General features: G+C 31.8%; 2 protein-coding genes and 1 long non-coding RNA gene across 9 annotated transcripts; 1 reads left to right on the top strand and 2 right to left on the bottom strand.

The window, feature by feature from the left end:
- The first annotated feature begins 3,513 nt into the window (after nucleotides 1-3,513).
- LOC107886521 (uncharacterized membrane protein YuiD) lies at nucleotides 3,514-6,408 on the top strand. 5 transcript variants are annotated; one of them, XR_005916894.1, is made up of 6 exons: nucleotides 3,525-4,187; nucleotides 4,944-5,100; nucleotides 5,354-5,404; nucleotides 5,626-5,718; nucleotides 5,824-5,947; nucleotides 6,036-6,137. XR_005916894.1 is itself a non-coding variant. In XM_016810513.2 (6 exons), exons 1-5 carry the CDS (start codon nucleotides 4,090-4,092, stop codon nucleotides 5,907-5,909), a joined length of 405 nt encoding a protein of 134 aa, XP_016666002.1. In that variant the 5' UTR covers nucleotides 3,525-4,089; the 3' UTR covers nucleotides 5,910-5,947; nucleotides 6,036-6,054. The 5 variants fall into 5 exon arrangements, 4 of the variants coding, with proteins under 4 accessions (XP_016665999.1, XP_016666002.1, XP_016666001.1 ...); XM_016810513.2 differs by having other exon boundaries at nucleotides 5,904-5,947; nucleotides 6,036-6,054; XM_016810510.2 differs by lacking the exon at nucleotides 5,824-5,947 and having other exon boundaries at nucleotides 3,514-4,187; nucleotides 6,036-6,408.
- A 314-nt stretch (nucleotides 6,409-6,722) lies between these two features.
- Nucleotides 6,723-11,755, bottom strand: LOC107942933 (2,4-dichlorophenol 6-monooxygenase). 3 transcript variants are annotated; one of them, XM_016876670.2, is made up of 11 exons: nucleotides 11,460-11,755; nucleotides 11,131-11,213; nucleotides 10,910-11,045; nucleotides 10,254-10,747; nucleotides 10,117-10,164; nucleotides 9,615-9,789; nucleotides 9,187-9,299; nucleotides 9,000-9,096; nucleotides 8,654-8,873; nucleotides 8,357-8,540; nucleotides 6,723-7,336 (listed from the first exon to the last, which is right to left on the bottom strand). In XM_016876670.2, exons 1-11 carry the CDS (start codon nucleotides 11,659-11,661, stop codon nucleotides 6,920-6,922), a joined length of 2,169 nt encoding a protein of 722 aa, XP_016732159.2. In that variant the 5' UTR covers nucleotides 11,662-11,755; the 3' UTR covers nucleotides 6,723-6,919. The 3 variants fall into 3 exon arrangements, with proteins under 3 accessions (XP_016732159.2, XP_016732160.2, XP_016732161.2); XM_016876671.2 differs by having other exon boundaries at nucleotides 8,357-8,510; XM_016876672.2 differs by having other exon boundaries at nucleotides 11,131-11,226; nucleotides 11,460-11,602.
- An 11,135-nt stretch (nucleotides 11,756-22,890) lies between these two features.
- On the bottom strand, nucleotides 22,891-23,429 carry LOC107888075 (uncharacterized). Its single transcript, XR_001681270.2, has 2 exons — nucleotides 23,172-23,429; nucleotides 22,891-23,013 (listed from the first exon to the last, which is right to left on the bottom strand). It is a non-coding gene; the product is annotated as an uncharacterized lncRNA (long non-coding RNA).
- Between the last annotated feature and the right edge of the window lie 341 nt (nucleotides 23,430-23,770).

The raw sequence follows: 23,770 nt of genomic DNA, 5'->3' as shown, positions 1-23,770 counted from the left end.
TCTGCTCCCATCTCCTTGGCAACAGGTACTGACACATAGCTCTCCTGCAAAGAGTGTCCATGAACAAGAGGATTTTGCATCACAACACAACAGGTATATACAAAAGCTTTGGCCTTGGCTTAATCTATGTAGGAAAAATGGATGGAAAGGGGGATTTAATGATAAGCCGGTATGATTTATTTTTAAAAACTTTTTCATTCATGTTATATTATGAGTTTATCAGAACCCATAGAACGTATAATCTATGGTTGCAGCCCTTTTCTGGAAGCAGATATAAACTTGAGATTTATAACAGCCAGTGCATGATTTTGTTGTGAAAATCAAGGGTACTTTTGCCTAGTTTTGTAGTTTCACTATATTTCATCCGGTTTAATCAAATGGGCCTTTTTTTTATCTTTTGCAGAGTTACACTTAAGAGCAATTACAATGCAAGGAGAATGAATGCTGTTGGGACCCCACCCCACTATGCTAGTCCATCCTTGTTCAACTAGGTCAACATACTTTTTTCTGGCATCTTACATGGCATTCCATAAATCGGTTTTTTTTATTATGTTGGGGGGTGGGGTATGTAACCTAACAGCATTAGAAACAAGCAGCCATTAGAGGAAATCCAGTTGAACATCTTGACATCTAAAGAAATGATTGGAGTTTGAAACTTGAAATTTCCTGCAGCCTTGCTATAATATGATATATATGATTAGAGCTATTTGAATGTGGAGAGTAGGGTTACACTCGTTATATGATATTGTTCTGGCTCTGTTGCGGGGCTTGAGACCGAGAGTGAATTGAGTGCTCAGACCATCATATATGTTCTTTATTTGATTATATCAGATCTTACTTGGCTAGCATAGCATTGATTAAACTTTAAGAAGGTAGCAAAGGAATCTAGATTTTTCATACAGGTTTTAGTGTATTAGTATACAATCTCCTTTATTATTGTTTTTTTTAATTATACATCATATAGGTATAGATCAAGAGTTGGAAGATATCGCAAATTGACATTCACGTTTGTCCAAGCGGACAGTGTGTTGCTCACTCAATTATTTGATTTTGGTTTGAAGGAAAATGGATTTTATAGATTTGGAGTAGATCCGTCTTTATGTAATTTGGAATTGTTTGATGGTGTCGGTTTATTGGCCACGCTGTTCATGGCTTTTAAATGCGATCAGTTTCCTTTTCCTTCTTTTATAATGTTGAAGAGTTGGAAGAATCATTATAATATGTGAATTCAAACATTAAATAACAAAAACGCAGATTAAGTTTATTTTACGAGATAAATTTCAAAATCCATTCCAAATTTGAGATTTATATCTTTTAATCATTACTTATAGCAAGTAATAGTGAAGGCTACCAGCTTGATTTTTTATGAAGTAATCATCTCTTAGCCAAGATGGGTTCAGGGATTGCGTGTAGAGTGCGGTTTGTTCAGCCACGTTTCGTCTCCATTTGAAAACTCATTCTCTTATTATAAATTATAATATTAGTATGTAATATTATTTAATCAATTAGAAAAATTATAAAATTATCTATTTGTATTTAAACTGAGTTATATTATTTGAAAATATTTATTTTTTTTTATTTAAAAAAGAAATGGTATATATGCATGTGGTTGAATTTGATCTCACATTAATTGGATTAGTAAAACTTTAAATTTACCGTTTAATCAAAAAAATTTTTTTAATATGTTTTAATATGCAAAAATAATGTTGTTAATTGAATTGGTATTACAAGTTAATTCAATACTAATTCACAATTGATAATAACATCATGATAAACAATTGTAGTATATCTAATACTTGTAATCTTATATATTTACATGTTTAAAATTCGTTTTATTCATAATTTAATCTTTTTTTTTGTTTTAAGTAAACTACTTAGCTGGTCACCTAGCTTTTAGGGTATTTTCATTTTAGTCACTCAAGCATTAAATCTCTAACGATAGTTAACTGTACATGCCACGTCATGTTTGCACTTCCATTTTGGTTACCCAACTTTTACTTTACTTTCATTTTGATCACCAAAAAAAATCTTTTTTAAGTATTGATTGAGGTAAAAAAAATTCAAGGATTAAAGTGAAAAAAATGTTAGAAACTAAAATAATTCACGAAAATTGTTATCATATTGCTGAATTTTAAAATTTTTTTAATATTGAATTTTAAGTTTTAAAACATCAAAATGAATTGAATAAATTGTTGAAATTTTTTTACCCATTGATAATGTCAACCAATTTGTTACTATGATGTTAAAATTAATTAATTTAATATCCTTTTAAATTTTACAATTTTATTTTATTTTTCTAGACTACCTTACTGAAATTAAATCAAATGATTTATCTTTAAGAATTATCTATAAAACTTAAATTTCTTTTGATTATATAATCTTGATGCTAAGCTAAAAGTAAAGGAAAAATACTTGTAATTAATTTAATTAATTGCTTGTTCTTCGTTTGGGTAAATAAGTGAAGAAAAAATTATGAGTTTTGTTTAGAATGGGAGATAAAATTAAATAATTGTTAGGATTTTTTTATTTTTTTTTTACTTTTAGCTTAGCATGGAAGATTCAAGATCATATAATTAAAAGAAAATTGGGTTTTGTAGACCAAGTGTTAAAGACAATAATTTTCATTGATAATTTTGTAAAATAATTTGAAAACATCAAAATAAATTAAATAAATTATTGAATTTTTTTATCTATTGATAATGTCAGCCGATTTGTTATTATAATTTTGAATATTAATATTTAAAAATTTATATTTCAAAACTCAAATTTAGAATTTTTGGCAACGGGATAAACAAGTACAATTTGATAATTTTTGTGTATTGTTTTAATTTTTATCCTTTTTTCACTTTAATCTTTGAATTTTTTTACTCCAATCAATATTTGAAAAAGATTTTTTTTAAGTGATTAAAATGAAAGTACAAATAGTATAAAGTTAACTGCCGTTAGAGATTTAATGTTTAGTTAAGTTGGCTGACCAAATTGCAAGGATTTTATTTTAAGTGACCAAAATGAAAACGCCTTAAAAATTAGGTAACCAACTAGATAGTTTACCTTTTATTTTAATATCATATATATTTAATGTGTTATTATAATTAATTAATTTGAAACAAATACAATAGTGTGTTCATACATATTTCATACATAGATTATAAATATATAATTTTATAATACTATATTAAAAATGATAATGATTAAATTTATAATTTTAGCAGTTTTTTTTTAAATTTAAACAAAAAATTTTAAACTTTAAGTGAATTTAAGATTACGATAGAAGTCTCATTTATTTATATATTTAAAATTTTATTTATTTTATTATACCTAATAAAATATGTTACACCCTTAATGTTTGATGAAGTATAAAAACCTTCATAAGTGTGCGAGATAAATTTTTATTAAAAATTGTATACTAAATTTTTAACCCACAAATATAATTGAGATGTTTTTTTTTTTTGTGAAATACCATAAGAAAGTGTTCATATAATTGAGATATATGTATATATAAGTTTTTAAATTATTAGTAAGAGAAATGGAGGGTAATGATTTGAAAGAGTGTAGAATGGTTAAGACTATTCCGCGAGTTTAGTTTGACCCAAATTGGTAAAAACTTGCGGATGGGATAAGGAGGTGGATGGAGTAATGGATTGGAGGGGGTATATTCCAGAGATGATTAGGAACAAGAAGTGGCATATTCAGTTGGAACCTTGGAGATGGCAAAGACCGTTAGTTGTTTGTTGACATTGAAAACCCACAGCAAAAACATGCCATTATTTCCCACATTTCGCCTTCCATTCAATTCAAGCAAACCCCTCTCTCTCTTCCCTGCTTTCAAAAAGGATTCATCAAAGTCGCCACCTAATCCGCTCTTTCTTCATTCCTCCTATACATATACCCTTCCCAACATCCCACCTTTGATTTTTCCCCATTTCTTCCTTTTTTTTTCTGAATCTAATTATTGGTTTGGTTTTGTTTTGTTTCATCAATAAGATTTCAATATTGCTCCCCTCCCTTGATAACAAGGAAAGAATCTACATTAAACAAATCAAACCAACAATTAAAATTTGAATGAAATAACAGCTATTGTCTTTCCCAATGTCTTCCTCCTGGTCCTCCATTCTTACCAATTACCCTCTTATTTCTGCTTTTATTGCCTTCGTTATTGCCCAAACCATCAAGTTCTTCACCTCCTGGTACCCCCCTCTCTATTGATTATATATATTTTTACACATTTGTTTTGGCTTCAATGAATCTTAGATCTTTGTTTGTTTCTTTAATGGGTTTCTTTCTTTCTCCACCTTTTCTATTCCAATATTTGACAATCTTTTAAGGAGTTTTTAAATTGGATAATTGTTGTTTTGATGGAACAAAGGGTCTTCATATTTGTTTACTTCATATTTTGATTTGGTTTTTATATCTGGCTTATGTAATTGTAGATAATAACTAATTGATTTCAACTACCAAATATGCCAATGTCGACATTATTATTTTTATATATAGATCTTGGGGGTGTTTCATTGATTTGATCTGGTTCAGGAATACACCCAAAATTCAGCTATATTTTCAGGCATTTATATATATGTGTATATGTATATATCTTCGATTGGGGTTTCTTTGATTTTTCAAGATGTGATTCTGGTCAGCTCTTGCTTGATGCAATTCCTATTCTGTAATGATAGAATATTTTTTTAGTTTTAATGCTTTCTTTTACATTCTTTTCATCACTCATTTGGTAGCATTTTGTTATGAAATAGGGAAGAAAAACTTTGCACAAAGAACCATTTTGGCTACTAATGCAGATAATTGATAGATTACATAGACTTGGGGGTGGCAAGCTTGTGGAGCTGATTAATAGTGTGGCCGTTTTTGCTTTGCTATTTGCACGTGTTATTCTGTACACTTTATAATTAGTTTTGTGGTACAAATGTTAAAGGTTTAAAGTTTTGCAGGTACAAGGAAAAACAATGGGATCTCAAGCAACTAGTGGGATCTGGAGGGATGCCTTCATCCCATTCTTCTACAGTCACCGCTCTTGCTACAGCTATTGGGTTCCAAGAAGGTTTTGGAGGAGCATTATTTGCGACCGCATTAATCTTAGCCTGCATCGTATGTTCTTTTGTTTCTTGTTTTATGGTTGGCTCATAATCTATGTATAAAAGATCAAATTGTGTAGTCTGACATGATTTTAAGATGCTGCTTTCTTCATCCCTGCTGGTGCTAAGCTAGGTTCTCTTCTAATATCGATTTCTGATACCTGAGCAAAATGCATTATGAGTTACGATCATATGAGTAGGTTTCTCGTATCACTGGTACTGCCTACATCGTAGATTGAATTTTGATGTGTTGGATTGATTTGCAGGTAATGTATGATGCAACCGGTGTGAGATTACATGCTGGACGGCAGGCAGAGGTTTGATTCTATTGCTGGTGTTTTCTATTTATATTCTCATTCCATCTCTTCTCCAAAACTCAAGTTTCCGCCATGCCTCTACCTATCCTTTTCTAGTAATTAGGATATTACGGAAGCTCTAGTTGTATATTGCATTCTCTCTTTACAAAATGAGATGCATAATCGCTTGGTTTAAACTTGATTTCTTTCATGTATCATTGCCAAAATTATATGTTCTTCAGGTCCTGAATCAAATTGTATACGAATTGCCTGCTGAGCATCCTCTGGCTGAGAGCAGACCGTTACGTGAACTTCTTGGTCACACCCCTCCCCAGGTACACTTGCTTAGCAGATTTTTGGCAATGATTACTTGATCCTCGCAATAACTTCAAATTATAGATGTTATAATCCCTGACTTATTATGTTTTCTTTCGGAACAGTGGATGTTTCAAAGGTCTTAATTGCTATAGAATCTGGGTTATGTTTTTAACATATTGATCTACATGTGGATGCTAAACAGCAATAATCTCCAGTATATGCTTCTAATAACATCAGGCGCTACGAGTAATATCATCCGAGATAGTTGTTCATAATGTAAGAATTATCTACAAGGATAGCTACTCACAATTTCAACCTTCCATTCCCATTCCAGGTTGCTGCTGGTGGATTTCTTGGTATTGTTACATCTGTTGTTGGCTATTTTATTTTCCTGGATGCTAGATAAAAGTTGATGCGCATGCATGTTATATCATTTGGCAATTGCGTTGATGTTTGAATTTGGACTGCCACACAAGCGAAACTTCAACTCCCCTGACCTTTTCCCCCAAAGGGTGATTTCTCGGATTTGAATGCTAAGCTTTCAGGTGTTTATAAAAGCATGTTGTTACTTAGGAGTTTTAATTCATTTAACCAGTGGCAGTTGCAACTTTTAAATGATTTGTGTGGTCTAATGATGATAGCTTGTTACATGTAAATGGAAACCCTGGGACTTGCTAAATCTGATCAAATGTAAATTGTTTCTGCTATATATCTCTATCAGTTCTAGGGTTCTAGCACTAGCCTTTTTCATTCTTGACCAATTTTTAGCATGGTTATTTTACTGGAACATCAACTTATTTGTTAATTTGGGACCTGTGGTTCAGACGTAAATGATGAGCAATGGCAGTGGGAAATGAAAATCAGAAGCTTTCAACAGTTTTAATGATGGAAATGAGATTATTTTACTTGCAAGCTACTCGAGTTCAGCTTGAAAAACATTTGAATTCAGGTTCAAGCAAAACTGAATTCAAGTATTCCAATGCTGGACTCGAGTGATACTCAAGTGTGATTGAGCTTTGATTTTCTTAAGGAAATGTACCTGCAGGTACCCTCATAATATTAAAACAGATGCAGCAAAGGGTAGATCCATTGCAGCACGATTACATTAGAGTTGCAAAATAAGCTCTAAACCCTATAAATAATAAAGAATATTCTAGCTGAGGTATTTTATTTCGCATGAAGCAATACAACTGACCGGTATTCCAAGTCTTGGAGTCTTCAACTGTTCATTGACTCGAAACCTAAAACAGTAGAAAAAACTATTTTCATCTTCGAATAAAGATCCCCGACAACTCTCGACTTTGAACGCCAAGCAATGTGCTCGTCTGGCCTGACTAGAATGGCCCCTTGCTCCGTCATCTGACAAGTACTCCACCATGATGATGAATCCAATGACCTTTTGACCTCTATAACATCTATGTAATTCTTCCAAGGTGCTAATTTTGCTTTGCTCTCAGGCTGAACTCTGGTAACAGAATCAGCTGGCCATAGTATGCATACCTTGGTCGAAACCTTATATTCCTCAGCAACCTTAAAGGCAGCTTGAGCAAGATTATAAGACTCCTCCATTGGTGCTATAATAAGAAGGAACTCGACTTTGTTTTCAGATACAAGATCTAGTGTAGAAATGGTTTCCTGCAATAATTTTAAGCCAATTAGCTAAAAACGAAATTGCAGCATGCTTTGAAATCATCCAGCAATCATGCTTCGGAGTTCATAAATCAATGAAAAACAGGTATCATTCACCAACAATTTATCATACCAAGCAAATCATAGATTTTTTACAACTCATAAAGCTTCATCTTTTGTGGTGAATTACCAAGGTCGTGTGCTAACTGCGATAACCCATTAGCAAAACCATAGAAGACAGAACTACTTTTAGTGTAATTATCCCTGTTCTTAGGGATCAATTCTACTCTTCTATATTGACCTTTAAACAATAACAAAAGGCTCCCTATAACACAACTCCTCTAAGGGATTATAATAGTTAGTAGTAATAATGAGAATGATATTGTTGATATAGCTCTGACCACAGGTTATAACAGTGATAGTAGCTAGAAGTTATGAAGATTTATGAGTTTTAAAGACCAAATACTGAATACAAGATTTGCTTGATATGCTATTGGAAGAATTACACATGTTTTCCAATGATTTATGAACTTATGAAATTCCCTACTGAGATAATAATGACTCTTTAACAGTTAGCATACATGTCTTATTGATCGATTAATGTTATTGGATGATTTTATATGATACCCTGAAATGAGGCTTGATCTGATGTGTGACTATATTTATTGAATGTGGCTGTTCATTCCTTCTTGTACTTGTACAAATAACCTGAGCTCAAAAATCTAGAATGCAGGAGCCCTCAGATGAACTTAGAATCTACTCTAGTATTGAACATTACTACTTTATTTAAAAGTGTAAACAAAATGGAAATTCCTATTTATTTTCATATGCAAATTTGACTTACGAGAATTTTGTATAGGATTTTATAGAATACTTCTATATGGATGATGGAAAGATGGGCTTTGTGTTATGTCTCGGTGTCAAGATAAGATCACAATAAGCAACTCCAACTTAACAAGCAAATATAAGCGAAAGAAGAAAACAAGAAAAGGCAAAAACCAAAATGAGCATAGCGAGAATATATACCTCACTTGGAAAATTTGATAAAACCTTAGCCTTCATATGGGGTAGCCTTGACCCTGGATCTGCACAGGGAACATAATCCCTTCTACGGCCAGTTGGCAACTCTGGAGCAGGCACAACATCGTCACTATCTGGAACAAGTGCTCCTTCAAGGTATCTGACACCCGTGCATGGATTAAGAGAGACACTATACCCATTCTTTAAAAGATTAATATGGTAATAAAAATCTCAGAAATTGTTTAATTCCATCTACTATGATAGTTGTAAGTTTCAATTAATTTTATAAAACGATATTGATACCTAAATCCAAGATCCTCAGCAGGAAATTGGAGTTGAAGGCTCTTTCCTTCTTCAAAAATATGCCTTAGTTTAGCAAGCCTTGATGACCCAAGTGGGTTATTTTCATTTAAAATAAACTCTGAAAGCTGTGAACGGCCAATCGAGAAAATTCCATCCAAAATGGCCTTCTGCATGCTAGATGGTAAAATGGAACCAAACCCCTTATTAATAACTTGATGAACTGCATCACAAGCAAAAAGAAGAACAATGATTACTGGTGAGCTGAAACCAAAATATCTACCCTCAAGATATGCAACGGCTCAAGTTAAACAATTGGATTTTCAGTGCAATAGCAGCATTAATTTACCGGAATTTGCAACAGTTGGATCAAGACCAAGAGTTGCAGGAACTGCCATTGCTGCTCTGAAGTTCTGAACACTAAGAGCTGTATTGAAAACAGCAATCTGACAATGCAATAAACATGGAAGTCAATGATCAATGAAAATCCAAATAAAACAAAATGAGAAGACAAGCTAAGAAGGCTGAAGCAATACCGGCTTACGTTCTGTTTCATATGTGGCAAGTATGGAAGTTGGTGCAACACCGTTCAGTAGAGAAGCAATCTTCCAAGCCAGGTTATGAGCATCCTGGATTCCTGTATTCATCCCTGCAGAGTCCATGTTGAAATCCTATAAATAGTTCTTTCCATGCCATAACTAGCATGCAAGGGGACATCACTTTACCAAACCTAATAAGTATTATTTGTGATACAACTATTTTATAACACGCGGAGATTGTGCTACACTAAAAGCCATCACCTTAACAGGTTCTTTCTGTTTACTCCCTCCATTCAACCAGGAAAAAGAGAGATATTATTTCATAATCAATGTTATAGAGTAGCCAGCTGCAGGTGAGAAAAAATGCCAATCCTGAATGATAGATATGCAGATTTTTCTGGTCAGCATAAATGAGTGCTACTCACCAAAACCACCAGCAGGAGGGAAACGGTGGGCAGCATCTCCACAGAGCATTATTTGATTATTGCCACAAGCAAATCTTTCAGCAACTTCAGCATGCATCACCCATGGCTTAATGTCAATCACATCTATATCTGAAAGCTCTTGACCAACCAATTTGAGTATTAACTTCTTGCATATCTACAAAAAGTTGCAAACTTCAAAGAAATTGCTATCAAGGTTTGTGAAGTGGCTGTTATTTACGCGTTATATCTTATAAAATCAGCCATGCACTTAATTTAATCAAGATGTCCATGTAAGCATATCCCATAAGGCCTAAATCACCTAATAAGTGATAACTACCAGAGAAAATTATACTACAAAGAGATACGTTACTTTTTAGTTTTCTATAGCTTATTACGTTTCCAGTCCCAATGACCTAAATTGGTGGAACTAGCCAGTGCCCCTTAAATGTAAGCTATTCTTCATCCAACTGGTATTTTCCAAATCAATGGTGAAAAGAAATACCTCAGGGCTGAAATCTTCCAGGTTCTGTTGAGGAGGATAGAACGGGATCTGCAAGATGATGATCAATAAAACATCTTCAGTATATAGTGCATTTTAAAGTAACAGAGATACTGAATATTTCCTAAATCCTCTAATACCTGTAATACAAATTCCCCTTGAGTAAGATCATGAGCAACAATAACCCCAATAACTTCGGTGTTGAAAATGAAGAATAGCATCCCAGGCCTCTCATTAAGTAGGTATCTTCCAAGGTCTTTGCTCCAGAAATGAACACTCACAAGCTTTTGCAAGTCTTTTTCGCCTTTCAAATCTATTCCAACGAGCTTCCGTACCATACTTCCAGCACCATCAGCGCCAATAAGAATTTTAGATTGAATTTTTCTCATCAACAACTTACCTTCCTTTGAAAAGGAAACAGTTGCAGTAACACATTCATCAGTTGTGTCAATGGAGACACACTCATACCCCATCAAGATTTCCCCTCCCCTGAGTGGCTCATGATCAAGGCTGTCAGGACCTTCTAACGTGTGAATACCGAAACCAAGATTCTCCAACAGTTTAACAAGTAACCTAGTTAACTTGTATTGCGAGAAGTGTGCAACAGAGACTGGACTAACAATTTTTTCAAAATCTGACAATGGATGCAGATAGTCTTTAGACAACTATTCCATTAAAATAGTAATAAAAAATGCATGAAATTTAAGAAAAAGTGTTAAAACTAATGGAGCTGAGCTGGAATCAGCAACTGGCAAGCCTACAATATATAAAAACCATAGAGTCAATCGAATCGAACCTTGAGGATGCATATGGTCCACTGAACCTAGGATAGAGCCAGTTAGTGAAGTACAATATATGAATTTTCCCCATAAATCTACAGGTGGTTGTGACCTTTGAATCTCCTCTGCTAATCCATCCAATTTCCGAAACACCTAACAATGAACAGTTACTATTAAGCTCAATATACCTCCACTAAACATATTACACTCAAATCTTCCATAGAGAAATAAAACCAACCTCCATAGTTCGATTATTGATAAAATGAGCTTGGGGGTGCTTTGAAAACCCCTTGTTTTTCTCCAAAACCGTGCATTTTATCCCTACAAGGCATCACTAGTCACAAGCTACATACTTTAAACATATTAAAAGGAAAAAAAAATCATAATGAGTTGCATTGATCGACCTAAAATTCGATTAACAAATGGAAAAGGTGAATTAACGTATAAAAGCGCTATAACCAATTAGACAAATTCCATGTAAATGAACCTCATAAAAGTTGAAAATGTGCTCTATTTACTTTGGTTTATAATGAAAAAAGAAAGAAACTTTTAGGTTAAAGACGATACCAAATTTGGTGAGAAGAACAGAGAGAACGAGGCCAACAGGCCCTGCACCAACGATCAGAACAGGAAGAAGAGAGTCACTGCTGTTGAGAATTTTGGTGTCTAAGAAATATCTCCTTTGAATATAACCATAAGGGTGTAATCTGATTCTGGGTTTGGTTCTATGGAGGAGTTTAAAGCCCTTGATAAACCCTGAAACCCCCATGAACAAGAAGCAGCTGAACCTGAAGCAAAGTGGGAAAAACACGAGGACTCTCGTTCTTTAATGACTGTTGGTTTGGTTTGCAAAATGCTGGGTTTTTCAATAGTGTTTTTTGAGCAGGTTTTTTTGGGTTAGCCCAAATCAATCTTTTGGTGTTTAGGAGTTTAGATTACGAACCGAATGCATTTGCACCCAACCCAGAGTAGTTATGATTTTCTTTTAGGGTAAATATACATTTTGGTATCTGATCCTTCAAGGTTCAATTTCATACTTAAAAGTTTTTTTTGGTCTAATTTGATATTTAAACTTGACTTTTTTGTTCAAATTAGCTTCGTAGTTCAAATTGTTTCAAATAAGTCATTTACCATAAGTACCAATTTGGACCAAAAAGTCAAGTTCAAGTACCAATTTAAACCAACAAGCTAAGTTCAATCACCTAATTAGACCAAATTAAACTTTAGGTATCAATTTAAATTTTAAAGTCAAGTTCAAGTACCTAATTGGACCCAGAAACCTTAGGTGCTAATTTAAACCTTGAAACCAAGTTCAATTACCAAAATGTATATTTGACCTTTCCTTTATACTTTAATGTTTTGGACAACAATGCTTTTAATTGAGACCACTAAATATTAGGTGCAATGCAAAGGGTCATTGCACTTCCGATAGAAGAATGAGATTCAAACTTTAAAAACGATATTATTGAGAGGGACAACAATAAACCCCAAACATAAACAATATAAATTGACATGAAAAATCCAAAAAAAAATGTTTTTAATTGAAGGGTAAACTATCAACAGAGTCACTTTTGTTTACCTCAAGTTATATTTTAGTCACTTATGTTTGAAATGTTACATTTTAGTCACTTATGTTATCATTTGTTATGAAATTGTCACTTTACTGTTAAGATATGTTACCTTGCAAACGACAATTCAGCATGACATTTAAAATGGATTTAAAATGTCAACATGGATGTCCAACCAAGTAAGTTAATTGATTTTTAATTAAATAAACTTAATTAATTGAATTTTCTAAATTAATTAAAGGAAAATGTTAATTTGGCTTCCCGAAATAATAAAAAAATGCATCAAATTAATCCTTGAACTAGAAAAAAAAGAACCCTTGGTCTCCTTTTTCTTTTAGATTTAGTTTCTATTTTGACTAAAAAAACCATAAATTTGGACGAGGTGTCATAGGTGGATCAAACCAATAGAAAAAAAAAAAACGGCAACAATGCCTTCTCCCATTCCCATAATTTGGACACCCGGAAAATCTCCTACTTTGAATTTTCATTAACCACGAAGTTCTCAACATAGCCGGGAAACCACAATAGCAAACAAGTATAGAAGTTGGTGCGTTCATTTCTTCTTCTTCTTCTTCTTTTGTTGTTCCGCTCTTCTATTCTTTTCTCTGATGGTAACAAAAAAAATTAATTGTTGCATTTTTAAAAAAAAATTGAAAGAAATTGGGTTTTAAGGTAAAATTTTGTATCCTATTTTCATAAAAAGAACTTTTAACTTTTCTCATCTCAGTTGAGCATCCACGTTGACATTTAAAACTCATTTTAACTATCACGTTAGACTACTGTTTGGGAGATAACATATTTTAACAGTTGAGTGACCATTTTGTAACAAATCGATAGCGTAAGTGACTAAAACGTAGCATTTCAAACATAAGAAATTAAATTGTAACCTTAGACAAAAAAAAGTGACTACTTTGATGGTTTACCTTAATAAACCATTCTCTATCAAAGGCTAATAAACTTGTCAATTCAACCACTTTTCCTTAAAAACACAAACTTCTAGAAAAATGGTTTAGCAATTCAAGCTTTTTTCTTTTTCTTTTTTCGATAACTTGAAACTAGTTTGTTAGTCAAATAAGCTAATGGACAGATAAACAAACAAATATAGATCCACAAAGCAAGTGAAAAAAAAATAGGGCAAATTCCACACATAATCATTCAATTATAATTTTTTTTTATTTTAGGCATCTAAAATAAAAAATTTACAATTTAAGTATCCACGTTACATCATTTGGTCATCTTGGTCACTCTCGTCAAATTCACAAACAAGAAGCTAATGTGACAATTAAAAAAAATAGATATAATATGTGATATCCCGAATTAGGGCCTAATCAGAATAGTGGTTTCGAGACCACAAATATGAGATAGAAATAATTATTTTATGATTATTTTGAGGTTTATGATATGATTGCATGATTCGTGAAGAAATTCTATGCATAAAGTGCTTAATTTGAAGTTAGGGACTAAATTGAATAAGTTACAAAACTTGCATTCTAGAAGTTTCTAGTATGAAATTGCTTTGAAATATTAATTAGGAGGCCTTAAATAGCAATTTGACCAATTTCTAAGTTTATGGACAAAAATTGGACATGGATGAAATTTTTAAAAGTTTAATAAGGAAGGGCATTTTGGTCATTTGGATATTAAATGAAATAAAATGGGAAAAATAACACAAAAATGATCATCTTCTCCATTAGTTGCTGCCAAATTTTGCTCTCCACCATAGCTAGGGTTTCAACACTTTTAAGCCTTGATTGTAAGTGATTTCTATGCCCGTTTTTAATGTTCTTTACATTTTTGAAATCCTCGTAGCTCGGTTTACCTATTTCTACCAATATTTTGAGCTAGGGTTTATATTTAAAAATTTACCCATGGATGATATGTATGAATTTTGATGTTTTATGGTAGAATATGAAGTTTGAGATTGTGTTAAACAACTTTTTCTAAGTGATTTTTTCGTAAAAACGACTAAAATGACATAATCGGTAAAAATACCTATTGTTCATAAATACATGTTAGAGTGAGAATTGGATATTGCTATAGAAGGGAAAAATGATCAACATGTCATAAAACATAAGAAATAGGATGAGGTTTAATTTACGAGCCTTGGGGGAAAAGTGTAAATATGTGAAAGTTTAGGGGCAAAATGATAATTTTGCAAAAGTTCGTATTAGGGGCTGTTTTGATGAATGTGTGTATTAAATAAATTAATTTGGTATTATAGATCAAGAGAAAAGAGATTCGAGTCGAGATCGGGGAAAAAATAAAGTTTACGAGGAATAGACTCGACTATTCTCATTTTGTATCGAGGTAAGTTCATATGTAAATATTGTAATATAACCGTTATTTTAAATCATTTAATGCTATTTATACGATATTATGATTGTTATCATGCAATTCTATGCTTTGTGGTCATTGTTGGACAACATGCAAAAATTTTATGAATTATGTGAAAAATGTGAAAGACTACCGAAGTATCGTCATTGGTATTCCAAGGAGAATTGTAAAGGAGTACGAACGAGGAAAGTCCCGTTGAACCTTAGGAATAGATTAGGATATTTGGGCATCCGAGCTTGTTGAGTTGAGTCTGAGTTCACTTATGGATGCGAATGTTCGAGCTCGTTGAGTTGAGTCCGAGTTCATGAGATGTAACTAGGCATCCGAGCTCGTTGAGTTGAGTCCAAGCTCACTTATGGATGCGAACGCCCGAGCTCGTTGAGTTGAGTCCGAGTTCGCTTATGGGCGGGTTACATGGTAGCTTGGCTACATATGTGGCACTTATGTGCAAACTTTTCATGTATCCGAGTTATATTACGATGTGTTCAACGGGTAAAATTCTAGTGAAATGGAAGAATACTCAAGATGCAAGTGATGTATTGGTAAGTGTTGTGGAATGGGCACTTTTGACAGGTATGTACTTAACCCTCGGGTTGAGACTTGATACGACAACAATAATGTAGTAAGACAATGAATGATGAATAGAAATGTGATATATGTTTTGGTGATATTATGCTAATGTTGGTTCGTATAATTGCTTTGTTAAGTTATTTGTTATTTGCATGTGAACTTACTAAGCATTTATGCTTACTCCCTCCCTTCCATTCCTTGTAGTTTTTACAAGCCGTTTTGGAGATTAGGACGGTCGGAGGCACGCTCACACTATCAACGGACCATCTCGGTATGGTGGCTTGCATATTTTGGGAATATGACATGTATAGCATTATAATCCTTTTGTGTATATAATCTTATGATATAGCTCATGGATGGCATGAAAATGTTTGAGAATGATTAGCTATTGGAGGGCTAATCGAGATTATATTTGATAACACATATGCTTTATGTGCTAACTAATCTATGGAAATCCATAAAATGGTGAAATTGGCTATAAAATAGAATCACACAGCAGCAGTGACGTGAGTTTGAAAAATCACTAAAAATAGTAGAGATATAATTAGATTATGAATAAATATGGAATTGAAGCTTAATGAATCTATTTTCATGTGGAAGAAACAAAATAGGTAAAAGAGTTGTATTTTATGAAATATTTACGTTTTGGTAAAACAGGGTCAGAGCAATTTCCGGATCCCATGTTCTGTCTTTAGAAATTCACCATAAATTGTGTAAAAATAATTATAACTCAAACCTTATATGTATGGATTCCTTATTGAGTTTATTTTTAAGAAAAATAAACGGAATAGTCGTTGGATCTCTGTACAGGAAGAAATTTGATTTGTAGTGCACAGGGGTCAGAGTAGCCGAACCCTGAAACAGGGGAGACTTTAACTAATAAACTGTACTAATTGGCCCTACCAAAAATTCTATAGAAAAATTATTAAGTAGATATATGAGTCTAGTTTCAGGAAAAAATTAAAAAATTGGATTTTGAGTTTCATAACTCGAGATATGATTTTTTTTACAACTGTGACGCAGATGGACAGTTTACTATGAAAATTTTTTGAACTTGTTTAAATGCTAAAATAAGTTTTGTCTCATGCTCGACTCCAGCGACGGTCTCGGGTAAGGGGGCGTTACATAATAAAAAATTTAGCCCTTAGCTTTTACATATTATATCAATTTAGTCATAATTTTAAAAAATTAACCCTCAAAATTTACAAATGATGTCAATTTGATTCTAATTATAAAAAATTCAAAGAAATGTATAAAAAAACATAAATATTTTAAGGGTAAAGTACCAAAATAGTCACTTTTGTTTACCTCAGGTTACATTTTAGTCACTTATGTTTGAAATGTTACGTTTTAATTATTTACGTTATTGTGTTGTAACATTTTAGCCACTGATTGTTAATTGCCATTAACAATGTAATGGTAAGCTGATGTGACACGTTAAATCATCATTTCAAATTAAAATTTTAGGTTAAATTATACAATTGGTCCCTATATTTTTTTCATTTTGAGCAATTTATTTTTTTCTTTTATGTTCTTTGAACTTTTCTTTTTTTTCTCTTTATTTTCCATTCTCTTCTTCTTCTCCCTCTGTCTTCCCCCCTTATCCATTTCTTTTAACGAAGTTTTTCTATGTTTTCCATTTGTTAAAATTAGTCCTTATACTTTTTATTTTTTAAGCAATTTTTTTCTTTATTTTCCTTTTATTCTTCCCTTTTATTTTTCTCTCTTCTTATATTATTCACTGCAAAAACATAATCTTTGCCCACCAAATAAATTAAGTCCTTATTTCTTTCACATGATTCCTAAAGTGAATATCAATCATTCTTAATCAAATCGAGATTTCCATATAACCTAAATTTGAAACTAAAATTGAATCTAACTAATCAATCTAAAAAATCATATCATTAATCAAATCTATATATAGATTGGATTCTTTATATTCAAAACAATTTTTTTCATTTCCAATTTTCTACAGAATCACGTAGATTCTTCATTTCCTTTTCTTTTATTTTTTAATGAATAAATTAAGTAAACGATAAAATTGATCTAAACCTTCTTGGATATTCACAAGCAAACTTAATTGGAAGCCAAAAATGGATAAACTAAAGAGAGAAAGAGAGCATGGAACCAAACTAGTTTGGGTAAATTTGATGGTAAGTTTTGTATAGTGGTCATTTTAGTCATTGAGATTGTAGAGCTCGTTTGAAGAATCTATGAAACAATGTAGTTTCGAGGGGACGAGAATGCTGTAGGCAAGATAGATAAGGTGGTCATGGGAGTTGGTTAGGAGGTTAGGGGAACGGGCTCGGGAAACTTTGTTGAGGGTGGACTACCATAAGTCACGACTGGAGAGGTCTTCAAATGAGGTAAGCTTGTGGACTAGGTCATTAAGAAATCCAAATTGGTTCGTTAAAGTGATGATGGATGATGAGAGTTTGTAATTGTGGGGTGAGAATATACGAAGCAAGTTTTATTTTGGTTTCAACTTTCACATTTTCTTTTTTTCATAAACATAAAAAAGTTTTAACAAATGGAAAACATAGAAAAATTATGTTAAAAGAGATGGAGAAGGGAGGAAAACAAGGGGAGAAGTAAAAGAGAATGGAAAACAAAGAAAAAAAGGAAAGTTAAAAAACATAAAAGGAAAAAAATTAAATTGCTCAACATGAAAAAAATATGGAGATCAATTGTATAATTTAACCTAAAATTTTTGTTTGAAATGATGATTTAACGTGTCACGTTAGTTTATCGTCACCGTTAACGATAATGGGTAAACTATCAAAATAGTTACTGTAATAGCCCAAATTTACCCGGGCTTGCAAGAATTAAATTAATTAAAAAATAAAATTAAACAGTCCCTTGATAGTCCATTTACAATAGCCCGTGGGCCCAAAATTAGAACTACCCACTAGACCCATTTACACCCTACCCCTGATACTCTAAACCCAAGATTTAATCGGCCCAATTGGCCCAATCTGCCTTCAGCTTCAGGAAACCCTAGTTAGGGTTTGCGTCGCAAGCATTCCAAGCGATGTGACCCTTCAACTCGTGACGTTCCAGTAGCCCTCCATTAGCGCCGTAACTTTAGCGCCACATCACGCCATCATCGGCGCATCTTCTGTTGGGATTTCTTCACTCACCTGCAAAAGGAAACAAAAAGGGACAGTACCAACAGCATATGGCAAGAAATCGAGCAAATAGGAACATACCAAAGATTTATGTTGTAAACAGTGGCTATAAAACCCTGAAACAGAACAATGTAAAGGGATAGATTGTTGAGAGAATAAAATACATACAGATATTCATAAAAAAGAAGTTCAAGCAGTTTCTTTAAGAGGTGATTTAAGTTTATATTTTGTTTTTATTTTTCTGTAAATATATGAATTAATCTTCGGTAAAAACTGATAATATTGTAAAGTGAAAGAGTTACCTGAGTTTTCGCCTTGCAAAAATGAGGGTTTTAACCCTCTGACCACCGTGCGTAGTGGCGCGTGAAGCGCGTAAGTCGGTGGCTGATAATCGTCATCGGAGGTCAGGCCGAGGAATGGGGGAGCACTCTGGGTTCTTCTCTTTTGTTTTTTTTTTAAAAAATGATTTAGAAATGAAATTTTTGCTGTTTTTTTAGTTTATATACCTTTATTAAAACGACGTCGTTTTGCTTAATTTAATAAGCATTAAAACGACGTTGTTTAAACAAAAGGACCCGCGTGTCGACCCGACCCGGCCAAAGGATCCGCGTGTTTTCTGTTATTGGGCTAATTATCCCATTGGTCCTTCCGCATTTTTATCCTTTAAAATTAGGTTTATCTTATCTTATGATTTGGCCCTAATATTCTGTTTCCTTTTTAATTTAGTCCCTGCAATAGCTATTTTAAGTCCAGAATTAAAACGCTGCCGTTTTGGGAATAGGGCGATTTGCCCGATGAGTCACTTTTGTTTTACGCGTGTTTTAATTAGGACCTTAATTCAGCTTTATTTTTTTTAAATTCGCCTCTGTAATTTTGCTGAACTTTAAATTTAACCCTATATATTTATTTCTATTATTATTATATATATAAATTTTTTTATATTGTTATTTGTTTTATTTTTAATCTTATTTTTATATTATATATATTATTTTATATATTATTGTTATTTATTATATATTACTTTTCACAAAACATTATTATTTTACATTTTTATTTACATATTATTATTATATTTTACTTGTATTATATATTTATTAATTATTTATATATATTATATACATATATACTTTCATATTATATATTATAATTATTTTATATTATGTCATTTTTTATACTATTATGTTTTTTTATCTATATATTATTATTATTAAAGATTCTAACTTGTATTATATACTTATTTTTATTTATATGTTAATAATTACTTTACTTATATTCTATTATTATACATTTTGAAGATATTTTAATATAATAATAATACGTATATTTCATCATTAATTACTTATTTCATGTTATTCTAAACTTATATTTATATAGATATTATATAATTATTTTATTATAAATATAAATTTTTTACATATTTGGTGTTTTATACATTATTTTTCTAAACCAATATTTTTTATTATTCTTTTATAAATTTTTGTCATTATATATTATATATTGTATATTAAATACTATTTTAAAATTATTATTAAATATCATATTTTATTTGTATTATATATATTTTGTTAACGATTGCTCACTTAATTTTATATTTATATGTATATTAATCCTTTTATATGTTATTATATAAATCATTAGGTGTTAAATGTTATTTTATAATTATTATTTGATGTTATATTTTATGAACGTGTATATTGATACTATATTACTTTTTTTTTAAATTGTATATCACACATTTTTTAATCATTGCTTTGTATGTTTGTACGTTTTGCTTATTCATCTTCAATATATGCTATGTATATCTTTGTACATATGTTGTTAAGATTTGCTATATTTTTTATACGTATGTATCTAATCCATGATCTTTATATTATTGCTATCATTTTGTTTAAATGCATGTTTCATTTACCTATTACGATAATATGTTATCATACATTATTTATAATGTAATACGATTCCTCATACATTAATTTAAAACCGAAATTCCAAGTTTTTTCAAAAAATAAAAAGGCAATGCTTGGTATTTGGAAGCTTCGAGAAAAGTAGTGCCCTAACTTATTGGGTTGCAACTTTTTTTCGTTGAGTTTGAATAGGCAAGTACCCTTCTAATTTTTTAAAGATTTTCAAAATACGAGCAACTGTCTTGGAATTTCAAAGCGTTGTATCCTAACTTATTGAATGTGGCATTTTGTAGTTTCGAGATAGGGATTTCAAAAAAAAGGGGGTTAACTTAATGTCAATATTTTGATACAAGTGAATCTCAATTTTCAAAATCAAAATATTTTAAAGAGGATTGCATCTTAAAATTTTTTAAAATTTCCGACCTTAAGGACATTTGATAATTAATTAGGTACCAATTTTTGGGCGTTACGAGGGTGCTAATCCTTCCTCGTATGTAACCGACTCCCGAATCCGTTCTTTTTATTTCGTAGACCAAAACTAATGATTTTAAAACAAAATGTTTTAAAGGTGATCCAATCACACCTAAAAAGATTGGTGGCGACTCCCGTTTTCGTTTTTCTTAAAGTCGATTCCCATTTTCCAAAACCCGATTTTAAAAAAATGGTTTCGACAGTTACTTTTGTTTGCCTCAGGTTGCATTTTAGTCACTTACATTTGAAATGTTATGTTTTAGTCACTTACATTATCACGTTGAAACATTTTAATCACTGAGCCGTTAATTGCCGTTAATGATGTAATGGTAAACTGATTTGGCACGTTAAATCATCATTTCAAACAAAAATTTTAGGTTAAATTATACAATTGGTCCCTATATTTTTTTGAATAACTTTTTTCTTCTATATTCTTCTTTTTCTTTATTTTCCATTATCTTCTGCTTCTGGAGGAAGTCGACACCGACACCGGTAGTTGATGGGGCGACGTCGACGCCGGAATCGATAAAAAAATCATCGTGGAAGAAGAGAAAGAACAATAGGAGGAGGGGGAGAATGAGAAAAGCTAGCGCTATTAAAATATATATTGGGATGAGAGCTCACGATTGTATATTTTTTTAAAAATTATATATTAAAAATCAATAAAATTATTTTAAAAACTATTTCTACTTTCTTTCCATTTTCCCTTCTTTTTCCCTATTTTACTTCTTCCCAATTTCTTTTTCTTTTTTTTTCTTCTTCCCTGAATGAACCCTAGCCATCATCGTCTACAATTGTCGGAGCTCCAATCAAGCACCATCAGAACACTCCTCTCCATCACCTCTCTTCAAACGTCTGTGTCAATGGTGCATAGTAAACAATTTCATAGTTGCAATCCTATTAGCAGTAGAAACAATTTCACCTGTTTTTCCTGTTCTGGATGCCTTGACAACATCACTGGCGCTGCCAGGTGACGACGACTTAAAAGGTCCAGAACTCATGAAGTCCCTAGCTTGCTCCCATGGTTTAAGTGGAGAGCCACCAATAGGTGCAATTGAGAATGTCAAACATAAACAAATTGTACAAAACCAAAACAAAAGGGGAAAAAATATCTATTTCAAATATTTAATTTTTTTAATGCCTAAACAAAGCTAATTATCCTTCAATTTCTTGGCCTAATTCTACCATAAACAAACAACCAAAACAAAAAGGGAACTTGGGGATATGGTTTCGGTCTATTGATTGAGACCATTTAGGAAACACCGTCATTGGCAACTTGGTTGTTGCTGTTACTGCCATTGTCGTTGTAGTTGAAAAAGGAGAATGAGACAAGTATCATGAAGGAATTTGGGGATTTGGTTCTAGTCCATGGATTGAGACTGTTTAGGAAGCACTACCGTTGTTTTATTCCCTGTCGTCGTATTAGTAGAATGGAAAAAAAAGAGAAGGGATCTCATCGACAACTTGTTGCTGCTGCAGCCATTGTTATTATCGTTGAAGAAGAAGGAGAATGAGACAAATCGTTAACTATATTTGATTTTTTGTGAATTATGTTTTAGCAGCGATTTATACAGGGCTAAGAAAAAATGAAAAAGATAGGATTTAATTGTATAATTTAATCTAAAATTTTTGTTTGAAATGATGATTTAATGTGTCATGTCAGCTTACTGTTATACCGCTAACAACAATTAACGGTTCAGTGACTAAAACATTAACATTTCAAGCATAAGAGACTAAAATGTAACTTGAGACAAATAAAAGTGACTATTTTGGTAGTTTACCCTAATGACAAGTAACAACTCAATTACTAAAATGTTACAACACGTTAACGTAAGTGACTAAAACGTAATCTGAGGTAAACAAAAGTGACTATTTTGATAGTTTACCCATATTTTAAATATATAAATTTTTTTAAATATAATAATAAATTTAAATTTTATATTAATATTAAATAAAATAAAATCCCCCACCACTCCAGCCACCCTACCTCGTACCTCCCACTCCCCCATCCATATTCTCCGCCGTCCCTTCAGCTTTGGTTCTTCATAATCCAACACTCTATGTTGGAGCAATGGGCTCCTTAACTATGTTACACTGTTTTTGCCTCAATGCTTAATCCACTTCTTTTTCTTGACTATTTATGGACTTCCTATTTGTTAAAAGAAAAAAATGAAAACTAAGTTAAACCAGAAAGCAAATTCAGTTTTCAACTTTGCTAAAGATTAAAAGAAAACCCGAAAAAAGTTCATAGAAATATGCTAAAAGCTTTAAAACTATGAGAATTATGTTAAACTAAATTGAGTTTACCTTGACAATGGATCTAAATTCGTCAATTCTTCATGTTGTTCTTTGGATTCGACCATCTCTTTCTGCTTAAATTCCAAACAGATGTTCCACGTGTATATTTTTAAGAAAAAAAAAGTAAAAATCGATGTTGTTTAACTACCATTAAGGAAGAGCCAAAGCCGAGAGGGACGAGGGAGAAGATGGAAAGAGGGAAAGGGAGGGTAACATCCTTATCCGATTCGATAAAAGATTCGGATAAAGGAAGTCACATTACAAAAAATTCAAAAATTCTCATAGTATTTAGACTCTTAATTTATTATTATTACACTTAATTTCAACCTTTGAAATTTAATTTTGTATTTGATATAAAATTTTATATAATATATTCACCATCCAAACTTATTTCATAGCGTTAAAATTTAATTTTAATTATTCTCACCAATTCTTCAAAAAATTATCACACAATTTAAACAAATATTTCATATAACGTACAAATCATAACAATTTTAACTTATCAATTATAAATTTCTGTTATTTAATTTCATACATAATTATTTATCAAATATTTCATGAAAATTAGTATATAATTATTATGTTCAAATTTATAACTAAATGTTTCA

This window comes from Gossypium hirsutum, chromosome A03 (genome assembly GCF_007990345.1).
Source record: "Gossypium hirsutum isolate 1008001.06 chromosome A03, Gossypium_hirsutum_v2.1, whole genome shotgun sequence".
NCBI lineage: Eukaryota > Viridiplantae > Streptophyta > Magnoliopsida > Malvales > Malvaceae > Gossypium > Gossypium hirsutum.
This window is presented reverse-complemented; position numbering and strand designations above follow the sequence as displayed.

Coding starts and splice junctions, on each gene's coding strand:
- LOC107886521 (XM_016810510.2), top strand. CDS start 4,090: ATGTCTTCCTCCTGGTCCTCCATTCTTACCAATTACCCTCTTATTTCT. Junction 5,101..5,353: donor CATTAATCTTAGCCTGCATC/GTATGTTCTTTT, acceptor ATTGATTTGCAG/GTAATGTATGATGCAACCGG. Junction 5,719..6,035: donor TTGGTCACACCCCTCCCCAG/GTACACTTGCTT, acceptor TTCCCATTCCAG/GTTGCTGCTGGTGGATTTCT.
- LOC107942933 (XM_016876670.2), bottom strand. CDS start 11,661: ATGGGGGTTTCAGGGTTTATCAAGGGCTTTAAACTCCTCCATAGAACC. Junction 8,874..8,999: donor TCCAACTGTTGCAAATTCCG/GTAAATTAATGC, acceptor CTTGTGATGCAG/TTCATCAAGTTATTAATAAG. Junction 8,541..8,653: donor GCTGAGGATCTTGGATTTAG/GTATCAATATCG, acceptor GAATGGGTATAG/TGTCTCTCTTAATCCATGCA.